At 41.4% G+C, this 19,539-nt stretch overlaps 1 protein-coding gene and 1 non-coding gene across 4 annotated transcripts in view; both read left to right on the top strand.

Moving 5' to 3' along the window:
* The first annotated feature begins 2,236 nt into the window (after positions 1–2,236).
* On the top strand, positions 2,237–2,313 carry trnae-uuc. Its single transcript has one exon. It is a non-coding gene; the product is annotated as a tRNA-Glu (tRNA).
* A 6,476-nt stretch (positions 2,314–8,789) lies between these two features.
* The window catches only part of LOC120046227 (semaphorin-4G-like), a 34,026-nt gene continuing 23,276 nt past the window's right edge, over positions 8,790–19,539 (top strand). For 2 of the 3 annotated variants that reach the window (XR_005476782.1, XM_038991281.1), the window contains exons 1-2: positions 8,791–8,968; positions 14,926–15,197. Coding sequence is in view for 1 of the 3 variants with exons in the window: in XM_038991281.1 (XP_038847209.1) it covers positions 15,068–15,197 (130 nt within the window). In the remaining 2 variants the exon portion in view is untranslated. Of the gene's footprint in view, positions 8,969–14,925; positions 15,198–19,539 lie in introns of all 3 variants that reach the window. The other variant, XR_005476783.1, reaches the window with a different exon arrangement.

Here is a 19,539-nt window from a genome sequence, read left to right as displayed (position 1 = left end):
GTTAGAATTGTAAGTGTATGTATGTCCCTTAATAAGGTCCTTGTGTAATTGTAATGTGATATTTGTACCCCCTAGCTCGATTGTCCATTATATATAATCTATATATACTTGTGTTCCCTTATGTACTTTCTGTATTGATTTGTTGTTAATTAAAAAAAAAGAAAAAAAAAAAAAAAAAAGGAGGGTTCAGCCAATGAAGTTGAAATTCCCACCCAGTTGATTACATACATTAAAATGGTGGAAGCCCTCAATGGCTCTGCCTATGCTAATAAGGCATTTTGGCCACTAGTGGTATGTATCATTGGGCTCGTTGGAGTAGATCACATTTGTCAAGTCGGTGACCACAGCCTTTCAACGTATGTTGCATTATGGGGATAAAAATTGTCCAGCTTGCACCTACATGTCAACTGCATGAACATTAGAACAACCATTTGATCAAAGGTCATGAAGTTTCGACTGTAGTCGATTTAACATTTCTGCAGTTGCTCCTCACCAGCTGCAACTTGCAGCCATCATCTGCATTGTGGGAGGCACTATTTGTCTGCCAATCATTCGATTTCCTTTGTTTGACCCACGTTAACCTAACGTAGCATGCGTAAAATAAACTACATGCTAGTCTTGACAAGGAGAAAAAAACTGTTGGGGAGGTTCTCTTCTGCACTGTTCAACCAATCCTGTAAATGTAGAGGAGCAGGAGTTAAGATGAAGTGTCGCCACAGAGTTTCTAAAACTACCGTACTGTCTTTGTTTTTGCCTTTGATAATGTCCACGTGCGGAAGTTGCGTCACAGTCTCTCTTTCCATTTTCCCTGAAATCGGATCATCTGGTTGTTGGGGACTTGGCAGAGGCCGTTAGACCCACACGAACGGGACCAAAGATGTGACTGAAATAGGAAGCAACTTTGTCGCGATTCATATGTATACAGTGGATATGTACAAATTCATGATATTTTAATCTATATCTCCCCAAATGATACACACATATATATTTACAGTTTGTGAGTGTGTGATCTGGGGGTTGGATACATGTTTATTTCGACATGACAAATAAACGTTATAAACAGTGAGCCTTGCTGTTGGAAAACCATTCGTCTGCAGTCGGTTGTTTCAGCCTTGCCACTCAAAGAAGCCCAATCGCTATGTTCCCTACTCATTTTTGGAGCATTGATGTGTGTAGTAGCTATGACCAGGGATGGGAAACATTTTAAAAATACAAATACGAAACACCATAAAGATCAATGTATCAAAATAAACTACAAAGTACTTTTTCACAATACTTAACATTTTTAATTGTTTTTATTAAAATACATGTACTTTGTATTTTTAAATACAAAAATTAATGCGCCAAGTAGCCAGCCTGAACAGCCAAAATATTATCAGTTATGGTTACAGACACGTTTTACTTGCTGACTGTGATATGTTGTTTATCTACTTTAGTTGAGCAAGTTACTCTGGAGAAGAGTGTCTGCTAAATAACCAAAATGTAAATGTAATGGAAAATTAAAATACTAAAATGAACTGCAAAGCACACTGGGTATTATTATTGGCCTTGTTTGGGGGGGGGGGGGGGGGGGGGGGGGGGAGATTATTAGAATAACACTCAGCATGCTTTGTAATTGTTCATTTTTACATTTTCATTTACATTTTAGTCATTTAGCAGACACTCTCATCCAGAGCTACTTACAATTATGTGAATTCATATTAAGATAGCTAAGTGAGACAACAACATATCACAATCGTATCAAGTACATTTTCCCTCAACAAAGTATTTATCAAAAGTTTTACATCTACATTTATATTTAATTAATTTAGCATACGCTCTTATCACACCATAGTGCTATCAGACTTATGATACCAATGCAGGGTGAAAGGGGGGCCACAAAATTTGAACCGCTATAAAAAAAAATGCTATAGAAAAGTATTTTATATTTTGAAAAATTTAATCACAGTATTTTGAAAATGCAAAACAATAAATACATTGGAGTGTAGTTCAGCCCAGTGTAATTCAAATGACAAAATACTCAGAAGTAATTAAAATGCGTATTTCAAATACATGTAACAGAAATACTGCCCATCTCTGGCTATGACAAGGGTTGTAGTGCCACCTAGAGTAAAGTTTGCTTGAAATTGTGTTTGTGTGCTTGTTATGTTTTCTTCTTCCTTTCTTTTCTGCAGATTCAAATATCTGCACAATAATGGGACAAGTGTGCTGACAATAAGAATGAAGCAACTTCGTTGGTCCCGTGTGGCTCAGTTGGTAGAGCATGGCGCTTTCAACGCCAGGGTTGTGGGTTCAATTCCCACGGGGGGACCAGGGTTCAATTCCCATGGGGGGACCAGGATCAATATGTATGAACTTTCCAATTTGTAAGTTGCTCTGGATAAGAGTGTCTGCTAAATGACTTAAATGTAATGTAAATGTTGTAATTCACATGTATCTGCTAAGGGGGCCAGACATTTTTGCAATATCCTACCAACGTCAAATTAACAAAGTGTTTCTTTCCTCGTCTCTGTTGTCCTTGATAGGTGATGGGTTGCTGGTTGTAGCTGCCAGGCAAGAAGAACTGAATCCATAGATGTCTATCTGAGCAACTACCATCTATGGAATTCAGTTCTCATGGCCAAACGCTCATTTGCAGCATCAGATAGACTTGTTGGTTTCCACAATTACATTATATTAGTAGACCAGAAAGTAGCACACCAGAAAGGCCAGAAACAAATGTTTTCATAATGAATTGTTGTTAAATTTGGTAGACATCTTAATATGAAATGAAATAGCACTGTTATTGACATTTAAAACCATACATACCTCTAATCTTTGACAGCACATCTAGTTGCTTATGCCCTGTGAGAGCCCATTGAAAGTACAGTGCTAGGGCTGGTACACAACCCTCCAAAATCCCCAGCTGAAATGACAGTGAAATGTCCATTAACTGGAAAAAGAGTGGCCACGGTATTTCACGATAGATTTGCAGAGAAAACAAACTCACATGAGAATGAATGAGTCAGGGTTATCTCTAGGCCACTCCCTGAGTCACGGCGTACAGACGTGTGCGATCAGACAGTTTGTGTGAGTCACATGAGGCCCAGGGTGGGCATTTGAGTGCGTAGAACCTTCATGGAATAAGACATGACAACACATACTTTAGGTAAGCTATAGCCTGTCACAATATGTATGTAGCGGACAAGTGTAAAGTGAATTATTGATCTTTGTCTTGTTGAGTCTGATTTAAGTCACAACTGTTTAATCTCTCTCTCTCTCTCTCAAGAAGTACAAGTATGGTACACTTTACTAAGGTTTTATTTCACTGAATAAAATTAGATAGAGATCAGTCACAGTCACTGTTAGGGAGACTAGTAAAACAATCTTGAGCAGCATTACCATAATAATACAATAGAGAGAATCACTAACTTACCCCTTGACATTTCTCACTGACGTTGAAGTTACACTGGTCCCCGGTCCCTGTTGACATTAGCACTGTTACCATGTTGTACAATAGACCCCTGTTGAAAGAGAAAAGCCTACTTTCATCCAATGAAAACTATGTTCTGTCTTCAGTTTGACTTCGATTATTGCAAGGCTTTCTGATACATACTAGCATTAGTGTGTGACGAACTCTCTACATACCCTCTGTGACATATCTGTTTCTGTGTCTGTCTTTCTTCAAGTTGAGCCAAGCAATCACTTCCAAGTATGAAGGGAAGGGGTGGGAGGGTGCCTCTGAATCAATACAAATATACAAAGCAGTTCTGAGAATAGAAAAACAGCTGACTGGCTGCCCGGCCCTTGGTTCCCATAAAAATACAAAGGGAACTGCTTGGAGGAGGAACTAGGAATTCCCCCAGTTGAGATTAAACTGTAACATAGTCCAGAGAGACGGGAACTAAAGATGGGCTATGGACTGGAGGAAGAAAAACTTGTGATAAAATGAGATGTTTTCAGATTATGTCACCCTGTAAACTTTGTGGCGTAAAAAAAAAAAAATGTAAGGAATGGGGCAGTCCCACTCCTTTCGTATTTTTTTGTGTGTTTTATTGGGTAGGATAGAGATAACGAGGTAGAGATGAAAGGAAGGGGGAGAGCCGTGCTTGCAGCTGTACACAGTACATGTGATTCTAGAGGCAGCGGCTTAGACCGCTAGACCACCCCAGGGCCCAGGCCATCATTGGGCTCTTTTTGAGGTGTAATATTGTATTGGTGTAGGCTATACAATGCTACTGTATGTCTCAGTATGAGGTGAATCCTTGAAAAAGGAGCTATTTGGGCTTTTGTGTCTCTATTTGGGTCTTGTGTGACATTCGTTTAATTCCTAAAAACCTATCTATTTTAATTGTATAGCCTCCAAAAAAACAGTAATTGCTTCTGGAATCTTATGTATCAAGCTTCTCAGAGTAGGAGAGCTGATTTATGATCAGTTTTTCCATTTGATCAGAATGAATAAGATTTCATGGATGGGGGAGCTGATCCTAAACCAGCACTCCTAATCTGAGATGCTTGATACATACAGTACCAGTCAAAAGTTTGGACACACCTACTCATTCAAGGGTTTTTCTATATTTTTACTATTTTCTACATTGTAAAATAATAATGAAGACATGAAAACTATGAAATAACACAAATGGAATCATGTAATAACCAAAAAAGTGTTAAACAAATCCAAATATATTTTATATTTGAGATTCTTCAAAGTAGCCACCCTTTGCCTTGATGACAGCTTTGCACACTATTGGCATTCTCTCAACCAGCTTCACCTGGAATGCTATTTCAACAGTCTTGAAGGAGTTCCCACATATGCTGAGCACTTGTTGGCTGCTTTTCCTTCACTCTGCGGTCCAACTCATCCCAAACAATCTCAATTGGGTTGAGGTCGAGTGATTGTGGAGGCCAGGTCATCTGATGCAGCACTCCATCACTCTCAAAGGGCTATCTTGGTCAAATAGCCCTTACACAGCCTGGAGGTGTGTTGGGTCATTGTCCTGTTGAAAACCATATGATAGTCCCACTAAGCACAAACCAGATGGGATGGCATATCGCTGCAGAATGCTATGGTAGCCATGCTGGTTAAGTGTGCCTTGAATTCTAAATATATCATTTACAATGTCACCAGCAAAGCACCCCCCACACCATCACACCTCCTCCTCCATGCTTCACAGTGGGAACCACATTTAACCAGTGCTGTACTGCACCGCTGTAGCTCTGCGTTGTGTGTGGTTGATTGAGACTATAGACGTGGACTTCGGAGATCAGGTTGTTTTAATGAATCAGAATTCACTCTCTTCATCCAAAAGAAAAGACAAAACATTTGTAGAGCACAATTCTGCGAATCGTTGTCTCTTTCTCTTATAGTGCATCAAAATGATTTGCCAGAATACAAAAATGAGTACAGCCTCTCCTTATTATGCATCAACACATAACATATATTTTTACATAGATACAACCACATACCTGCATCCAAATGAAAAGACAAAATATAGCACAAATATGTTCTGCGAATCATCACCTTTTTCTACAACAGACGCACAACACAAGGGACTGGAATCATTCGAGGAGCTAGCTATCGTTCACACATACAATAGCTAGCTAGTAACCACATGTTGAATACAGAATGCTAATATCATCCTAAAATGTACAATTGCATTTTAACAATACCATCCACTTATGAGTAACCTCTAAATATACAACATTATTCATGAACAAAACACTGTGTGTATGACTTTGTGCTTAAAGGAATCAAACTTTTCTGAAGATGACCGAAAAAGTGTGCCTACCTCTCATAGTGCATCAAAATGATTTGAGCAGAGCACGCAGGGCAAAACGTAAGTACACACTCACCTATTCCCAGGATGCAGGCATGCATAATACCAAATCAACATGCCATATTCATATATGAACCTGGTGAAATTCACAAAGTACTTTAACAAATGTTACACATGCGGAGATCATCCGTTCACCTACTCTGTGACACGGTGGGTGGAACAAAGATCTCACATTTGTACTCATCAGACCAAAGGACATATTTCCACCCGTCTAATGTCCATTGCTCGTGTTTCTTGGCCCAAGCAAGTCTCTTCTTATTATTGGTGTCCTTTAGTAGTGGTTTCTTTGCAGCAATTCAACCATGAAGGCCTGATTCACGCTGTCTCCTCTGAACAGTTGATGTTGAGATGTGTCTGTTACTTGAACTCTGTGAAGCATTTATTTGGGCTGCAATATCTGAGGCTGGTAACTCTAATGAACTTATCCTCTGCTACAGAGGTAACTCTGGGTATTTTCCTGTGGCGGTCCTCATGAGAGCCAGTTTCATCATAGCGCTTGATGGTTTTTGCGACTGCACTTGAAGAAACTTTCAAAGTTCTTGAAATGTTCCTTATTGACTGACCTTCATGTCTTAAAGTAATGATGGGCTGTCATTTCTTTTTGCTTATTTACGCTGTTCTTGACACAATATGGACTTGGTCTTTTACCAAATAGGGCTATCTTCTGTATACCACCCTTACCTTGTCACAACACAACTGATTGGCTCAAACACATTAAGAAGGAAAGAAATTCCACAAATTAACTTTTAACAAGGCACCTGTTAATTGAAATGCATTCCAGGTGACTACCTTGTGAAGCTGGTTGAGAGAATGCCAAGCGTGTGCAAAGCTGTCATCAAGGCAAAGGGAGGTACATTGAAGAATCTCAAATATAAAATATATTATGATTTTTTTTACACTTTTTTTGGTTACTACATCAAATCAAATCAAATTTATTTATATAGCCCTTCGTACATCAGCTGATATCTCAAAGTGCTGTACAGAAACCCAGCCTAAAACCCCAAACAGCAAGCAATGCAGGTGTAGAAGCACGGTGGCTGGGAAAAACTCCCTAGAAAGGCCAAAACTTAAAAAGAAACCTAGAGAGGAACCAGGCTATGAGGGGTGGCCAGTCCTCTTCTGGCTGTACCGGGTGGAGGTTATAACAGAACATGGCCAGGATGTTCAAATGTTCATAAATGACCAGCATGGTCAAATAATAATAATCACAGTAGTTGTCGAGGGTGCAGCAAGTCAGCACCTCAGGAGTAAATGTCAGTTGGCTTTTCATAGCTGATCATTAAGAGTATCTCTACCGCTCCTGCGGTCTCTAGAGAGTTGAAAACAGCAGGTCTGGGACAGGTAGCACGTCCGGTGAACAGGTCAGGGTTCCATAGCCGCAGGCAGAACAGTTGAAACTGGAGCAGCAGCACGGCCAGGTGGACTGGGGACAGCAAGGAGTCATCATGCCAGGTCGTCCTGAGGCATGGTCCTAGGGCTCAGGTCCTCCGAGAGAGAGAAAGAAAGAGAGAAATAGAGAATTAGAGAGAGCATACTTAAATTCACACAGGACACCGGATAAGACAGGAGAAGTACTCCAGATATAACAAACTGACCCTAGCCCCCCGACACATAAACTACTGCAGCATAAATACTGGAGGCTGAGACAGGAGGGGTCAGGAGACACTGTGGCCCCATCCGATGATACCCCCGGACAGGGCCAAACAGGAAGGATATAACCCCACCCACTTTGCCAAAGCACAGTCCCCACACCACTAGAGGGATATCTTCAACCACCAACTTACCATCCTGAGACAAGGCCGAGTATAGCCCACAAAGATCTCCGCCACGGCACAACCCAAGGGGGGGGGGCGCCAACCCAGACAGGAAGATCACGTCAGTGACTCAACCCACTCAAGTGACGCACCCCTCCTAGGGACGGCATGAAAGAGCACCAGTAAGCCAGTGACTCAGCCCCTGTAATAGGGTTAGAGGCAGAGAATCCCAGTGGAGAGAGGGGAACCGGCCAGGCAGAGACAGCAAGGGCGGTTCGTTGCTCCAGAGCCTTTCCGTTCACCTTCACACTCCTGGGCCAGACTACACTCAATCAGATGACCCACTGAAGAGATGAGTCTTCAGTAAAGACTTAAAGGTTGAGACCGAGTCTGCGTCTCTCACATGGGTAGGCAGACCATTCCATAAAAATTGAGATCTATAGGAGAAATGCAGTTACATGATTCCATATGTGTTATTTCATAGTTTTGATGTCTTCACTATTATTCTACAATGTAGAACATAGTAAAAATAAAGAAAAACCATTGAATGAGTAGATGTGTCCAAACTTTTGACTGCTACTGTACGAGCATCACCAGTTCGATTCAGCTACAACCGGAAGCTACTTTTTCGTAGCACTAGCAGGTTAGGAGAACCTGCTCTCCTAACTTGCTACGAAAATCACTTCCGGTCATAGCTGTATCGAAGTGGCGCGAAAAGAGTGTGTCCCTGATACATACGGTCCCTCTCACATCAACTCCCATTGTCCCCCAACAGGTGGCGCTCAGTCGATATGGGTGCATCTTTATCATGATGAAGAAATTCATGAAATCACGTAAAAACATAAGAGCGCCAGATGCAGTTTCAAGTATAACCTGTGCAAAATCATTTAACCTGTCAGAAATCAATCACACACACACACACAAACATTTCTATGAGGGATAATAACATTTATTATATCGATTTGAATATAGTTTAATCGTAGGAGGCTATTAGAATTATATATGTTGTAGGCTTTCGACATCAGGCATCCACATTAAGTAACACTATTAACCCATTAAAATAACATTTTAACCTATGTGTGGTGACACATTTGACCAATGAGTTGCATGTTATCATGTCAGAAGTAGCAAGGACATGAGCATAGAGAGAATTGTTTACAATGGCAAGAAGGGATTACAATTCTGTTTTGAAACCATTTGCGCATGTTTTGAGAGAGAGAGTGCGGGCGAGCGAGCGAGCGAGCGACACCGGTGTACGGTCTAGAATACACATGTGGCAAAATACGCTGGTTTTGACAGAACAGAGGCTGGCATCTGCGCACCACTTCACCACGTAGGGACTCAACAAATAATTATTCTTCAGAAGATAATTCTCTAGTTTCGTAGAACATTTGCAAGGTAAGATTAAAAACATTGTAACTACAGTAGGCTTACTGTACTGTACGCTACTCTACCGTAGCCTACTGCTCTATATTGTATTTCGTTCAGTTTACCTATTCAGCCTTGAATGTGGTGTAAGAGGTATGGGACAAATTGCAGGCAGGTGAAGGTGAATGAGAATGCGCTCTGCTAGGTGTTCTTTAAAATGCTGCAGTGTTCGTCAAACAGGTTACATTGTGGAAATGTGTATTGCGTCGGGGGTGTACTCGGCTATGTACATTTCTTTTAGACAGAGCACATCGCACGGTTTTATCAATATCTGTAAATGTGTGATAACATGGAACAACATTTGCACGCGTGGCAGAATCGTCAGAAGTTATGTTGGAATGTGTACATGGGGGCATCGGAATGCAAATTAAGCATAGCTATGGTTTTGTCTGATCTTGGAAATAATACAAAATATTTAGCCTACAAAATTGCTACGATATTGAGAACCAGCCTGGTCTCATAGACTAGACGTAACATAATCAATGTAAATACGGGACATTCAAATTAGTATGATATGTTACGTATGGTATGGTTACACAAGTCAGAAGGTTAAAGCCCAATTATTATTTTTTTATGAGCGTGAACGAGAGTGTACACACTGGAATTATAATGCATGGTAGAGAATGAGAGAAAAAAGACGGACTCCGAGCGTCAACTTCAAATTAGAAAGCATGCAAACAACAAATACTGAGCCTTTATATTCATGCATAATGAACCAAATACTGAAAGACTGTAGTTTTGAGTTCCACAAAGTGGGTGTGGAAGAGGTGAGAAAATGGTTGCTATCTATAAATAAGGACAAACCACCTGGTACCGACAACCTGGATGGTAAACTACTGAGGTTGGTAGCGGAATACATTGCAACTCCTATATGCCACATCTTCAATCTTAGCCTAGAAGACTGAGTGTGCCCTCATGGAGGGAGACAAAGGTCATTCCGCTACCCAAGAATAGCAGATCACCCTTTAATGGTTCAAACAGCCGACCAATCAGCCTGTTACAAGTGCTTAGCAAACTTTTGGCAATTTTTTTTGTGTTTGATCAAATACAAAGTTATTTTACAGGAAACAAATTAACAACAGACTGTCAGCATGCTTATAGGGAAGGGCACTCAACATGCTCGGCGCTGACACAAATGACTGATTGGCTGAAAGAAATTGATTGTGAGAAGATTGTGGGAGCTGTTTTGTTAGACTTCAGTGCAGCTTTTGATGTAATTGATCATAACCCATTGCTGAAAAAAACCTAGGTGTTATGGATTTGCATTCTCTGCCTTATTATGGATTGAGAGTTACATATCTAGTAGTACACAGAGGGTTTTCAATAATTGAATAATGTGGCTATTGAGCACGTTCAGGAGACTAAACTGCTGGGTGTAACCCTAGATAGCAAGCTGTCATGGTAAAAACATATTGACTCAATAGTTGCTAAAATGGGAAGAGGTCTGTCCATGATAGGACCAGTCGACCAGACTGACCAGTCTCTCCTGCATGTCAGTCTCTCCTGGCTCAAAGTTGAGGAGAGATTGACTGCATCACTATTGGTCTTTGTGCGAGGTATTGATGTGTCGAAGGTACCGAACTGTCTGTTCAAGCAGTTGGCACACAGTTCGGACACTCATCGGTACAAAACAAGACATGCAACCAGAGGTCTCTTCCCCAGGTCCAGAACTAAGTCTGGGAAACGCACAGTATTAAATAGAGCCATGACTACATGGAACTCTCTGCCACCCCAGGTAACTCAAGCTAGCAATAAAACCAGTTTAAAAAAACAGATAAAAGAACACCTTACTGCACAAAGGGGACTGTGAAGAGACACAGCCATTTTATACATATTGTATTGTAATTTACACTGTACTATGTATTAGACCAAGATACTGTCTATATGTACTGATATGTAGGCTGTGTGTGACGTTTTAAATTTATGTATTTCAGTCCTTGACTAATAATGTGCTGTACTATGTATGATGTCACGTTTCATGTGGACCGCACGAAGAGTAGCTGATGCTTTTGCAGCTGCTAATGGGGATCCTAATAAATACCAATACCAAGTCTATTTTTCTTGCGTCTACGCAAAGTAATGCTGGTAAAGTGAGCTGATAAATTGCCAGAAAATAGACTGTGCGTTGTTACGTCTGGAATGGTGACATGTATAGTTAAAAAGTGTGAAACTCGAGGAACTCCGTTCAATAGAAAATACTGTTATGTAGAAAGAATGAGACTAGCTAAATTCTTTATAAACTGCTAGGGTGTATTAGCTACAACTTTCCTCACCTTCATGAGCTAACATAACAGGCGGCAGGTATGTTGGCTCCCGTATGATATATAAGGTGAGTCAAAGGGAACACACAACACAAATTCACAAGGGCTTCATAGCGAACATAACAAATACAACTGTTTATTATGGATTCTCATAACAATTAAGTTGGAATACGCTACGCAATGTACGTGAATTTACGCTCTTTTCTCTCGCACGCATATTATGAAGCTGTTGACGGCGTCTCTTCGGTTTCAGTTTAAGGCAAAAACAAAAGGAGGGTTGTTGGTCGAGGTGAACGTATAGCAACACAAGGGTTGCGTGTTCGAATCTAATCACGAACAACTTTAGCATTTTAGATAATTAGCTACTTTTTAACTACTTATTACTTTGTAGCTACTTTGCAACTACTTAGCATGTTAGCTAACCCTTTCCTAATCTTTTTAGCTAACCCTTCCCCTAACTCCTAACACTTTAACCTTAACCCCAAACCCTAGTCTAGCTAACGTTAGCCAGCTAGCTAATGTTATCGTTAGCTTTAGCCACCTAGAAACCTAGTTATTAACATTAGCCACACATTTTTTAAAATTTGTAATATATCATATGTTTTGCAAATTCATAACATATTGTACGTTTTGCAAATTCGTAACATATCAGACGAAATGGATGATGGACATCCACAAATTAATACATATCATACGAAAGGTTTAAATGACATCAACATCATGGGCATCCAGTGCCATCCTCTTCATGTTTGTATCACCAACCAATTAAAAGTGTTAAAATGAAAGTGCGTAGCTACTTGTCCATCGCTAAGAAGGAAATTACATTGGGTCATGGCTATTCACTAGCCCTTTAATGCTCTTATCTGGATTGGCTTTGGTTTTAAAAAATACACTTTTTATGCAGTTTGGTATTTTACAAAAAAACGTATCTCTATCAATGTGACAGCATTGTTAATATGCCTCTAATTACTACGTTGTAGTAATGTTGTTAGAATGTTGTATTTGTTATTGGGTGCTATGTGTCAGATAAGGCTAAATAAATTGGCACAACATAGTAATACAGGCATATTAACTATGATGTCATATGTTAAATTGCCATCCGGTTCAAAGGATGTGCTTGATACCCAAATAAGATTGACATAGACATCTCAATCCTTCTGTATACAGTTCTTTAGACTTATCCAGAATAGAATGGCAGATTATTTGAGACACAATCCCCATTTCATGCTACTTTGCCTTGGTACATTTGCTGTCTCCTAGTGGATATGGTCTCTACTTAGAAAAGGGTGATTTCATTCATCCATCCTCATTCATTTGATTAATCTCTTCAGTTACGGTTATTTATTTCATACTTGGCAAACAAGTATCCGACAGCAGCAAAGGCAGAGCTCTTTTCGCCCTTCTATGTGGGACAGAAAAAGTAAGTCTTAACCCAATCACTTGGTTTCCTGGTTACTAAAATTCGAATAGTTTGCCTAATTTCCATTTATGTGACAAAACAAGCAGTCATTGTGTAGAGAATCATTGTACCATCTAAACCTCTATGAAATATATTGACCATAACCAAAAATATTGTCTTTTCAGCTGTTTGAAGCTGATGTACAAAACCGAAAGTAAAAGCAAAAATGAAACTTAACATTGGGAAGTATAGAAATAGTGCACATAGAACAGATTTACCGCTTCTTAGACTTGCTTTCAATGAGAATTTTGGTGAAATTTTCTTCTCATAGCTACAGTACCAGTCAAAAGTTTAGACACACCTACTCATTGAAGGGTTTTTCTTTATTTTTACTATATTCTACATTGTAGAATAATAGTGAAGACATCAAAACTATGAAATAACACATATGGAATAATGTAGTAACCAAAAAAGTGTTAAACAAATCCAAATATATTCTATATTTGAGATTATTTAAAATAGCAACCCTTTTGCCTTGATGACAGCTTTACACACTCTTGGTATTCTCTCAATCAGCTTCACCTGGAATGCTTTCCCAATAATTTTGAAGGAGTTCCCACATATGCTGAGCACTTGTTGGCTGCTTTTCCTTCACTCTGAGGTTCAACTCATCCCAAACCATCTCAATTGGGTTGAGGTCAGGTGATTGTGGAGGCCAGATCAGAAAATAGTAAAAATAAAGAAAAACACTTGAATGACTAGGTGTGTCCAAACTTTTGATTGGTTTTGTATATTAAAGCGAGGAAGAGAAGAGACAATTGGAGCGTATCGGTAGAAATGTCAGACTGGATAATATTTTGCATATCATTATGTCTTGCCTGACAGATGGCCATATCCAGAGAGACTATAACTCCATTTTATATCTTTGCACATTCTGTAGGCCATCAATCAATATAACTGTGCTTTCTGAACAGGGAGGCAACTGAGGCCAGTTTGTCAGAAACGTTTTAAAAACGCTCAGGGGAAGTAGCCTCCAGCAGTAGTGCTGAAGAAGTTACCCTCAACCCAGTACTTCTTCTGTCCCAGATAAAACCCTTAAAAATAGTTGAATTCCATTTCAACAATGAATACATGTAATATTTTGAGCTCCAAATAGATGTAAAAAAAATTTGGGCCAGATTTTAAATGTTTTTCAAAGCGTTTCAGGGGAAATCCTGCTCGTGCTGTTTTGTTCGACCCTTTCGTTCATGAGTGTGTTATGATCCAGGCGTGATACAGCTCAGGCAGATGTCTTTACCTTTCCATGTGCAGTTTCCATGTTGTCATCACGGTGACAACAGATAGGCCGTCATCGCCTGGCCACCTTCCACAAGCGACACCATCAACACAATAGTGGCAGATGGGTGAGACCCTGGTGTGTTTACACAGTAGGCTGTGTGCGTGTGTAGTAGTGTTTCTCAACTCTGATCCTCAGATACCCCCAAGGTTGCTCATTTGTGTTCCAGCCTAGCACCAGGACACCTCAACTAATCACCAAGCCCGTTTGAATAAGTTATACCTTGGAGGTAGCCTACCTACACAAGGACTGGAGTTGAGAAACACACAGACATACAACAGACTCAACCTTCCAGAAAGAGTTGCCTCCCTCTCTCTTTTCTCTCTCTGTGTGGGATCCTATAGAGAGGTTCGAGTGCCCTTGCTGCTACTACAGAGTTCATTAGCCACATCATGTCTTCTACTGTGAAAACATTGTCAGAGAGGCAGCCGGGGAGATCAAGGCTATGGGAATTCTCCTGTGTCACCGTGCGGAGGAGAGGAGAACAGGATTCATGGCAGAGGCCTTTGATCAGTGACAGAGCGCGTGAGTGCAGGAGACCAGGCGAAGACTGTGCTGATGGCATCGGGCCTAATCACTAGATTAGTCATCAGATAGCCTAGCCCGCCTAGCCTAGCCCCTTGACGCACACTGCTAATTAGGAAGTGGAGAAGTGGAGCCATGTGCCAGAATATGAGAGAAAACAACAATACTTTTTCATCATCGACTTTTTAAATTGGTGTTTTATGTAACACGTCTTGTACTAATTGTTCCTAAGCTAATGTGGGGTGACGCAGTGTGATTATGCACAAATTCAACCAGGCCCAGGAAATGAACACACACACACACACACACACACGCTCTCATCTAAACAATGGCATCTATAGTTGCAAGTTGCGCTATATCCTTATGGATCTCTATGAGGGATAACATCTGTTTTTCTTCTGTGTAGAGTGAGCCTTCCTACAGACTGAGAATGACCTAGAAGCCACCACTGCTGAGCCCAGCAGAGCAGGATATCATTCTTGTGTGTAAGCAACAAGGTGTGTGACAGAAAACAGGGCTCCAGCTGCACCCGGGTCAACCTGTCAAACATGGAGGGCCACGTCACACTGTTGCCCCCCCTGCTGCTGCTCCTCTGTAGCCTGTCAGGGGTGTGGGGGTTCCCCTTCGGCCCCGTCCTTGACATGGACGTCAACCCCAGGACCACAGTGTTCTCCCAAGGTAAGATCAGACCAAGGCTCCAGCTCTGCTGTACACTCTTAGAAAAAGGGTTCCAAAAGGGTTCTTTGGCTGTCCCCATAAGAAAAACTTATTTGGCTCCAGTTAGAACCAATTTTGTTTCCAGGTAAAACACTTTGGGGTTCAATGTTGAACCCTCTGTGGAAAGGGTTCTATATGGAACCTAAAAGGGTTCTACCTGGAACCAAAATGGTTCTACCAGGAACCAAATAGGGTTCTTCAAAGGGTTATCATGGGGACAGCCGAATAACCCTAGATAGCATTTTTTTCATAAGAGTGTATACTAGTTTGAGCCAGGTTGTCCTGTCAACATGACAGCACCTGACCTAGAGAAACCTCTGGGACCTAGCTATAGGCCTAGGAGTTTTTCCTGGTCAGATCACATGGCCTGGGAAAACTCCTGGCTCTACATCTACTGTGTACTAGTATCACACGCGGTGTCCTGATTCAATACAACTGACTTTTAACAAGTGGCACAGTTTTGAAATTTGCCCTGAAGACAGCCAGCCCCTACTTCCAGGGAGTTATTAATCGTCTCTCTCAAGTCAAGTCCTAGTTCACTTAGTTCACCATGCAGCTCTAATGAAACACTAGAGAATAGAAGAGGACCCCATAGAAGAGGACCCCTCTACGTTGGAACCCTGACCAGTGCCTGTGTAGAAAATGAAATAGTACTGAACAGGGGATTTTAAAAAGGGGTTAGGGTACATCATTTACACGCATCAGCATCTCTTTCCCTCCCATATCAGCTCAGCCTCTCTTTGTCTATCCACTGCAGCATAATCTTTCACCCAGAAAGCTACTGTAGCAAAGGGATTACCCAGCCCTGGCAGGTTCTTCAGATGACTATACTGTACCTGGCTACTCTCTCCTCTCCACTCCTCTCCACTCCTGTCTCGAGAGGAGGAATATTATTAACAGGAGGGGAGTAAAGAGAGCCTGGTGTATCGCCTTCCTGGACAGTGGTGCCGTCACAAAACCAGGCTATTACAGTGGAAAGAGATGGTTAGAGATAAGATAGACAGGACTGTTAGGGGGGGTTAAAGGTGACATAAAACCACCCAAAAGTATGGGTTGAATATTTCTTCCCTCTACCCAATCAGGGAAATGGATTCCAGATTATTTGATGGGTGCCCTATGGAAATCATTTTTTTTGTTCAGAAAGCCTCTATTGCTAAGTCGGTCTAACACAGTCAATCTTATTTTTCTCCTTGTCCTTGTAGAAGGAAACCCGTGACCTACATTCAGACTCCCATGGGCTGTGTGTGTGTGCACGTGCGTGTGTGTGTGCATGCATATATGATCTCTACTCACATCTAAAATCTGCACGTGCATGCACCCCCAGTCACTTTCACTTAGGAGAAACATGCCCCAGTGCAGAATGAAGAGTGGAGAGAGTAGCACCTCGTAGAGAAAAATGGCCGCCGGGCAAATGACTGTAATGTGTATGAAAAGGAGGGCTATTCTATATGGGTGGTGCTGGTGGTGGTACTGTATGACCACCGTTGGTAGTCTGAGATCTCAGCTATATTTATCTCTGTGGGTGGGGTGAGAGGGCGATCATTAATTTGCAATATGTTTTACAGTTGGTCTGTAGGAGTGGGTGTACGTTGACTCACAATAAAACTCGCTAAGAGCTGGCATATCTGACATACTGAAATTCAAAAAATGTGTATGCATGCGTGTTTGTGATTGAGTGTGTCTCTCTATGGTTAGATGAATGCCTGTCTCTGGTCTGAACTCAAGGGAGGAACCTAGGACATTGTCTCCCACTCTCTCTGCTGGTGCCAACCAGACCTGAAGTAATGGAAACATGCATGTACTATTGATGCATGGGTAAGATCTGTCTACTGCTGCTATGAGGAGAGAGTGCAGCGGAGGTCTTGATCGTAGTGGATTCCTGTGTATTATTTAGTCATTGGTTTAGAATATTGCAGTTTCTTCAGTTGAAAGGGGGAGATTTTATGTAGACTAGCATACCACTCCTGAGGCATGTAGCTATGTTCAGGGCGTGCGATAGTAAGGTTAATAATTGGCAATAGTGATCTGTAATTCACATTTCAAATCAAATTGTATTGGTCACTTACACATATTTAGCAGATGTTATTGCGGGTGTAGTGAAATGCTTGTATCTATTTAGTCAAGTCAGTTGTTGTGTGTAGGTAAACAGAAAAAAGGGCTCACTAAAATACTAATGAGGTGACGAGGCTCAATCTGAAAACAAGTGTTTTGTCTCTCTCAGCCCCTAGAGTCTATCTCTCTGCCTTTCGTTCTTCTTGTTGGATGCAGCATCTCACAATTTGTTCTCACCAGTCAGTGTTTGCAGAAAATGGCTTCTTTTAATGTGACACTCGGGTGACAATAGAGAACAATTGGACATCTTGACCCTGGTGAGTTATCCAGTGATGCTCTGGTCGATCTCTTTCTCTGGTGTTCCCTGAGCTTGGTGGTTGACAGGATCTTAACAGAGACAGACTCTGGCTAGATACCTGAAATGGCACCAGGATGTATGCACTAACTGTAGGAGTTTTTGATACCATCATAAGACAAATATCTCTGCTTTTTGTTATGGCTGTGCGTGCACTGCTTTCGTTGTAATGTTGTCTTTCAGAACTCTCATGGTAACCAAAAAATATTGGGAAAAACATAGTCAGGCTGATGGAGATAAATAGAAAGGGTTACATTGTGACAGGCAACCATGAGAGTTGCATAAGGCCAAAACCTCAGTACTGCCAAACATCACAAGAATGATGGTAAATATGACAGACCACTCGTGATAGACAGAACACACTTGTTTATGTTGACAGTGTGTGGGCTGTTCCCTCCGATGATTTAAGGAAATGAAGCCACTAGTGGTGAGGCAGCTATGCCGATCCTTGGTCGAAATAATCGATTTCCCGATATGCTCAGACATTTTAGGGGTTTTTGAAAATAGGGAACAGGAAGTATTGTATTCTTGATCATTTATTTTTGTCAAACTTCATTTTAAAAGTCAGTACTTTATAGTCTTGCTTCTCGAGATGTACATTTGGGTGCAATTTATTCCAATCATGTTCTATAGATAAATCTATGATAGTTATGACTAGAAGGCTAGAACTCCTACAGTTTGCCTTGACAGGTATTGGTGGACCAATACCTGACAAGGCAATATAATAACATTGATCAATTTAGCAACAGCTGACAGTTCTCACCAGTGTCAACAGTGGTTAAGTCATGTCTTGTCCCCCCAGCCCATGTACCCATGTGTGTGTGTGTGTGTGTGTATGTGTGTGTATGTGTGTGTGTGTGTCATGTGCCTGTCTTAGTTAGTCAGAGAGGATCAGGCGTGCGCAATGAGTCACAAGGGCAATCACACACAGAACAGCTCTATACTCCCTCAATCCAGTAAGACACACACTAGATTTACTGTGCTTTTGGACCGACCCCAAGGATAGGAAAACAGACGGACACACACACACACACACACACACACACACACACACACACACACACACACACACACACACACACACACACACACACACACACAACACAATAAAACACACACACATCCTTTGTTCTTCTATCCATGAAAGCACCTGTAGGGACATAAACTCTTCACATACATAAACATACATGAACATACATGAACATACATAAACATACATAAACACAAATGCACCCTCAGACCTCTTCTGATGCCGAGAGAGCCGACCCTCCTTTTTCTCTGTGAGACAGGTGAAATGGCATAGATGCAGAGTGTGTGTGTTCAGTTTACACACAGGGGTGATTCCACGTGCGGCACTAGGGACAGGGGTGAGAGGTCACAGCGACAGCCTCCCTCAGATCCTCCTATCATCGCTGGACGACAATGGTAGATAGAAGAAACCGCCCCGTCGGCTCAGACTCAGCTGGCACTCTCCGTCGCTTGTTGACTCTCCTCATCGATTTGTTAACGGAGCACAAGGTGCAGCTTGTGCTGTGGGTTTAGAACCTCTCTCTCTCTCTCTCGCTCTCTCTCTCTCTCTCTCTCTCTCTCTCTCTCTCTCTCTCTCTCTCTCTCTCTCTCTCTCTCTCTCTCTCTCTCTCTCTCTCTCTCTCTCTCTCTCTCTCTCTCTCTCTCTCTCTCTCTCTCTCTCTCTCTCTCTCTCTCTCTCTCTCTCTCTCTCTCTCTCTCTCTCTCTCTCTCTCTCTCTCTCTCTCTCTCTCTCTCTCTCTCTCTCTCTCTCTCTCTCTCTCTCTCTCAGAAGTGCACAACTCAGGCCCTCAAGTTTCTGAGTATTGTTGTTGTCTGCCTGTGTGTAAGTCAGTTTCTAGTTGATGTAAAAAGTATATATGAAATCAG

This window comes from Salvelinus namaycush, chromosome 4 (genome assembly GCF_016432855.1).
Source record: "Salvelinus namaycush isolate Seneca chromosome 4, SaNama_1.0, whole genome shotgun sequence".
In the NCBI taxonomy this organism is placed as follows: domain Eukaryota; kingdom Metazoa; phylum Chordata; class Actinopteri; order Salmoniformes; family Salmonidae; genus Salvelinus; species Salvelinus namaycush.
This window is presented reverse-complemented; position numbering and strand designations above follow the sequence as displayed.